At 59.4% G+C, this 6,477-nt stretch overlaps 1 protein-coding gene across 1 annotated transcript in view; it reads left to right on the top strand.

Annotated features, from left to right (window-relative positions):
- The window catches only part of LRRC75B (leucine rich repeat containing 75B), a 14,097-nt gene extending 7,620 nt beyond the window's left edge, over positions 1 to 6,477 (top strand). The window contains exons 3-6 of the mRNA XM_015586790.2: positions 1 to 102; positions 2,509 to 2,637; positions 4,096 to 4,214; positions 5,698 to 6,477. Of these exons, the coding sequence (XP_015442276.1) occupies positions 1 to 102; positions 2,509 to 2,637; positions 4,096 to 4,214; positions 5,698 to 6,223 (876 nt within the window). The 3' untranslated portion in view covers positions 6,224 to 6,477. The remainder of the gene's footprint in view (positions 103 to 2,508; positions 2,638 to 4,095; positions 4,215 to 5,697) is intronic.

Below are 6,477 nucleotides of genomic sequence, written 5' to 3' on the forward strand. Positions count from 1 at the left end.
GCGCCCTATGAGCGCCGGGTGCGCTGGCTCCGTGAGATCCAGTCCATGCTCCGCGAGCGGCGGCCTGAACGCGCCCGGCAGCTGCTGCGCCTCCTGCGCCAGGCGAGAGAAGGAGAGGGCCGGCCAGGGGTTGGAGGCCCGGGAGGGGCCGGGAGGCAGGGCCGGCCCCAGATGGGCGCGCGGGCCGGGCGGGTTCTGAGGGGAGGATACTGCAAGGGGTGGGAGTGTTTCCTGGGTGACAGGACGAGGGAGAGAGGGCAGCCGGCTGAAGTGAGAGCCACTGAGGCCGGGGGCACCGTGAGTGTAGAGGAGAGGACAGGTAAGTGCCCAGCACCCCTGGGGTTTGAGGTCGGTTGTGTGTGTTGAGGATGCCTCCAGCCAGGACTAAGAGCCCAGATTCATGCCTTGGCAGGAAAGGAGGGGGGCTGGGAGGAGTGGCAAAAGTGGGCATCTTGTACTGAGGGGCCATGAGAAGCCCGCAGCTCCCCTCTCCTCCAGGGTGAGCATAGGCAGTGGACCCTAGAGAGAGGACCCTGAGAAGCAGCAGCCCAGCTGGTCAGCGGGTGCAACCTCACCATTACACCTTGGCAGCCCAGACAGAGCTATGGCGCGCATCACCCACGCTCTTAAAGGTCAGCTCATGCCCACTGAGTACATACTCCTGGCATCTGTACATCACACCACATCTGCTACACACACCAGGTATCTGAGTCCCAGATCCCAAGCCCTGGGTTGCCCAAGGAGACATGGGTTCTTGTCCCAGCATCACCACTAGGCAGGCCACTTCCCTCTTGGCCCACATTCGCACCCTGTGCAGCAGCTGCCACCACTACCCGCTCCATCCTATAAGCTGAAATCAGCCATGAAGGTCTTGGCTTGCGGGTGGATGATTAGAGATGGGAAACTGAGGCTTGGAAAAAAGTGGTGAATCTAGGGCAGATTGAGGGCCAGCCAAGGCCACAGCACAACCTTTAGCCTCCCAGCCCTGCTCCTCCTGCTACACTCTTCTTGGCCCAGCAGGTTGGAAAGCGGGGCTGGCCCTTTAAAAGGAGCTGTCCAGACCAGCAGAAAGCAGGCTGCGGTCTGGGGCCCTGTCTGGGTCATCCCAGGCTCACCAGCCACCCCTCCCTTCTGGATCCTCCCTAGCTGGCATCTGCAGCATGAATATGAATGGTGTTTAAAAGAGCAGAGCAGCATGGAATCAGACTGTCCAGAGGCACAGATCTCTATCTGGGACAACACCTGGAGCCCCAGGCACCAGCTTGGTGGGCCCTGTAGCTGGGAAACCAGTTAGATTGCCCCCTTGTGTCCCAGAGGTTGGAATTCAAGGCCCAGTGGGGGTGGGGGGGCCTGTCGTGCCCCATAACCCACAGGAACTCTGCAGTTATGGCCCTTGGGCATTCCCTCCTGTCCTGTCTTCCTGTATGCAGGGGGCTTATGCACCAAAGATGTCACTCTCTGGCTTGGGGAGGCCCAGATGGGTTCTGGAGGCCCTTCCTGGCTGCCTGCCCCATCAGCTTATCAGTATATCCTCTAAATGGAACCTCTAAAAGGGTGTTTAGCACCACACGAGGCTGGTGGAAGTAGAAGAAGGTCAAGGACTAAAGGCAGGAAGGCCAGGGTCCTGACGATGGGGTCTATTCAAGGTGTGAGGGATTCGGAGGCTAGACAACGAGGCTGGTGGGCCAGGGAGCATGTGAATGCCAAGCTGCGGAGAGTTCTGAGACTGCAGACTGTGCCCGAGTCTGATATCACACAACTTTGAGAGCTTTTGGTCTCCACCAAAGGGGTTAAATGTCAAGCTCAGGGGTATGTTTCATGGAAATGGCTCTGGCAGCCTATGGGTGGGACGGGAAGGGTGTCAGGAGTCCAGGAGCCCCAGAAGGAGGCTGTCGGGAGACAAAGCCTGAACCTTCTTGAGAAGTGGGGAGGGATGAGGAAGAGTGCGGGGTAAGATGGGGATGGTGACACCCTTTACTGAGCAGGGGCACAGGAAGTGAGGACAGCTTCAGGACAGGAGATGAATACACCCAGTCTGAACTGAGGTCCACCCCCACAGGAAAGGTCTGGACCTGTCCACGAAAAGAGAGCCACAGCTTGGGAGCGCTTGAGACTAGATGGAAGGGGCAGAGAACCCAAAGGGAATACTGGAGGACAGTGGTTTGGGGGGTCATCAGAGGAGCCCCCAAAGAATCCCCTGGATAAGCCCAACCCCAGAGAAGGCAAAGTGTCACAGCAGGATGTTTCACCTTCAGGAAACCAGTCTAAGAGCTCTGGGACCCCCTTACTATCTCCCTGAGGGCCCTGAAGCACCAACCCGCTCCTCATCTAAAAGGCCCACCTGCCCTGGACAGTTGGCCCATCGCCATCTGTGGGGAGACTCTAGCAAGCCTCAGGGAGACAGACGGAGAGAGCGGAATAGACATGAGGGCTCTGGTTGGCAGGAAGGGCACCTGGAGAAGGGTGGCCCCAATTCCTGGCTCACTCAACTCTCTTCACCACCCACAGGACCTGGGCCTTGAGGGGACCCTCCTCACTGACATCCTCTACAGGAACGTGGCTTTCCTCAATCTGGTGGACCCCATCTCTCATGACCTGCTTATGAACCTGGCCCGGGACCTGCAGTGCCCCAAGACGGTAAGGCCAGCAGGCAAGGACCTCAGGCTGGGCAGTGTGGTCTACAGGGGCCAGGAAAGCCCAGGGCTGGAGGCTAGGGGCCTGGATCCTGATCTGGCTTGCTGCAAGGCCTTAGGGAGGTCACTGCCCCTCTCTGGTGCCAGTTTCAATGTGTTACACTGGCCAGCAACTGGGGCAAGTGTGAGCTGTGCTTTCTCAGCCTCGAAAGTTGTGTGCTGAGTAGACCGTTTCCTGATTGGCAACACTGTGCAGGCCCCGGGACTCAGGCAGGAAGTAGTATGGGGACCCTGTGGGACACAGAATGTTCTGCAATATACATTGATGGACCCAAGCCTCTGAGTTCCCGGTCTCTGAGTTCCTGGGCCAGAAGACAGCTGCCCTAGGCCAGAACTGCTGCCCACACGTCCCCATCCTGTATGGATACCCTAAGAGACAAGTACACATTGCTTCTCATAGCAGCATGAGCCACAAGCAAGTCCCCCCTCACGCTGAGTCGGTGTCTGCCGCCTGCACCTCCATCCTGCTCCCCCCATGCACCGTGTCTGGCCAGAGCCCTGCTCTGAGGGCACCTGCAGACATCCTACCTCCACGAGCAGTGAAGATGCTGTGTTCCTGACACAGCCTGTGGCCAGCCCCCAGCCCCCATCCCTTAGTCACAGTGAGTCTCATGAGAAACAAGGGTGCTCGCTACGGGCCCTGCCAGCTCTGAACTCCCACATCTATATGCAGTTGTTACCGAGGAATCTGAGGTAGCCTAGAGCCATCACAGTGACCGCTGGGGCTTGCTGCCATTGTGCGTGCACGCTGTTATCAAAGGGACTGGATAAAGGACATGTGGGCAGTGGAGCGTGCTCAGTGCCAGCTGTGGAAAGCAGGGCACCCCTGTTTTCTGCGCAAGCTGGGCCTCTACAAGGGCTCACTCAGGACCAGGAGAGAGCCAGGTGGTGGTGCCGTGACGTGTTAACCCTCCCAGCCCTGGCAGTCCAGACCCAGGTCCCATAGTCACGGTCTAGAATGGAGAGTGAGAGGAAGAAGAGCATGCTAACCTGGCTGGTTCCTATTCTCTGAGGGTGGCGTCAGTGGAGCAGGGCCCCCTGGAAGGGACTGGTCCTGCCTCCCCCTGTGGCGAGTCCCCGGGGAGCCTGAGGGTGGGCTGAGAGCTGACTAATAGTCAGAGATGCTGGCCTTAGGCCTGAGGACAGGGAACAAGGGCCCATTGTCTCTGTCTTCTCCCGCCGGGCAGTGCGGGCCTCTGACCAGCCTGTCCAGTTCCCAGCGCGCAGCCTCCCCTGGCTCTGTGCCTGGCCATAGCTGGAGTGGGAAAGTAGGTGCAGGAGTCCAGTGGGCAGCTCAGTGATCTGTAATGATGACTGTGCTCAACCAGCGTACTCAAATCCCCAAGGTCCAGAGGGTGGTGGTTGGGGCTTGGCCTCACCCTGACAGCACTGCCTGCCACAGGACTGTGAGCTCTGGAAGTCCTCAGACAAGATCTGCCGACAGCTCATCTACCACCTCACGCCTCACTCCAAGCGGCGGCAGCAAGAGTCCAGCCTGCCCCGGAGGAAGCCCCAGAGCTGGTAAGGGGAGTCCAGCCATAGCCCCACCTCATGCCCCTTAGGATCCCTTCCCAGGCTGATGTGGAGAGGCAGGGCCAGCCCTAAGGGAGCACCCAGGCTTCCCTCAGAAGGAGGTTGGTGCCCCTCACCCTCATCTGCATTACGGACCCAACCCTGGAGGCCAGTCTGGCCAATAGCGGCGGATACTCCCTAAGCCGCGCTGCACTCTTCCTATGACCTGCCCTCTGCCATTCGCTCCTCCCTCAGTCTCCACCTGTCTGGCCCTGCCCCGCTGGACCAAGGTAACCTTAGCATGTATCGGCTGAATCTTCACAACACGCTGTGAGGGAGACAGATTCTGGGTAATGATTCCCATTGTACTGGGAAGAAAACTGAGGCCGGGAGAGGGGAAGTGGCTTGCCCAGGGCCACCCCCACCTTGATTTTCCTGTATCCCTTTGGGAATTCTGTGCCAGGATGCCTAAAGCCCGGGCCTCCACAGCTGGCCCAGTAGCTCACTCTGCTGTGGGGCCTCCTCCCAGTCACTTCCTCACAGCCTCATGGCCACAGACTCTACCCAGAAACCGGCCACAGGCATCTAGGCCCTGGGGCCCAGAACCACAGACCCGGTGTTCTCCCCTGCCCTCGGGCCTGGTAGCCCACCCTGAGCTGCGAGCCCACAGGGTTGCTCCTTGCCATGGCAGGTGAGGGCCCTGGAGGTGGTCTCACTGCTCTCAGCCCCCAGTCCGGCCTATCTGCCTAGTGGGCCGTGTTCAAATGACAGGAGAGGCTTAAAGTGGGGTCCTGGGGGGCAGCTGAGGACCATTCTCAGTCTCTAAACTTTCCAGCTTAGAACATAGGGAGCCTACCCCTATGACCCCCAACACCTCCCCTCTCACTACCCTGGGCCTGTCCACTTTCTAGCCCCCAAGACCTGGGGGACCAGGTTGATAACCTTGTCACCCTCATAGGAACATCTATCTTTACTCCCAAAGAGTTGACCTTGGAGGAGGCACAGGAAAAAACATGTGGGCTCAGGAGTTGGAGCACTCGATTTGGAGGCCTGGTTCCCCACTTAGTAGACCTGGGTACACCGTGGGAGACTCATGTCACCTCTCGGAGCATCCATTAGATCCTCTGCAGAATGCAGTAATCATTTCTACCCCACCGGGTTGGCATAGCCATAAGTGAGATGCGTGTGGCGATGCAGGCACGCAGTAGGTTTTTATAATAATAGCTCGTGGAGCCTTGTCAGGTGTGTATTTAATACTCACAACAGCCAGGTCCCCTTTCACCAAAGGGGAAATCGAGGCTCAAAGAAGTTCCGAGCATTGCCCATGGCCTCCCACTTAGGAAGCAGCAGTTTAAACCCAGCTTGTCCCAACTGTAGGTGCGGACCTCCCCACCTTCCTGTACTGCCCTGACAGGTCATTGTACGTGGCCAGAGGGGCCGGCCTGGGCCACAGGCCTTGCTTAGCCCACCCCTGCCTGCAAACTTTCCACAGCTTTAAGAACAGCCTCCAGGAGACTCCGATGGCAGGGGAGACCGTGAACCTTTCAGGAATCTCACTGTCAACGCGGGATGTGCAGCACATAACTCGCTACCTAGCCAGCCAGGGCGCCGGGCTCACGGTGCTGGACCTGAGCTTCACAGGGCTGAGCGATGAGCTGCTGCGCCTGCTGCTGCCCAGCCTCTGGACGCTGCCCCGCCTCTCCCAGCTCCTGCTCAATGGCAACCGGCTGACACGAGCTGCCGCCCGTGAGCTCACCGAGGCCATCAAGGACACCACCAAGTTCCCCGCGCTGGCCTGGGTAGACCTGGGCAACAATGTGGATGTGGCCTCCCTGCCCCAGCCCTTGCTGGTCGGCCTGCGCCGGCGGCTGAGCCAGCGCACCTCGCTCCCCACCATCTATGAGGGTCTGGACTTTGAGCCTGAGGGCAGCGTGGCCGGGGCCGCCACTGCTGCCTCTACCTGGGGCTCCGCAGCTGCCGGGCCAGGGTCCGAGCCCCAGGCCTGCTGCACCAGGTGACCCGTCGCCCACCCTGGCCCATGCTATTTGATTAACAGTGCTCCTAAGCACATGGGATGGAGGTGAGGGAGGCCCCGGGGGTCCCCCAGGCCCCCAGAGACCCAGTGCATATGCTCAACCTGAGATTAAGAGGATGGAAGGAAAGTGAGTTAATCGGAGGCCGGATGGTCAGCCCAGGCTGAGGTTCCAGCCTCCCCTCAGCAGGAGGGGCCTGGTACCCACTGTGCAGACCCCACAATAAAGGGTGATACCCA

Source organism: Pteropus alecto, unplaced genomic scaffold (genome assembly GCF_000325575.1).
Source record: "Pteropus alecto unplaced genomic scaffold, ASM32557v1 scaffold113, whole genome shotgun sequence".
Classification (NCBI taxonomy): domain Eukaryota; kingdom Metazoa; phylum Chordata; class Mammalia; order Chiroptera; family Pteropodidae; genus Pteropus; species Pteropus alecto.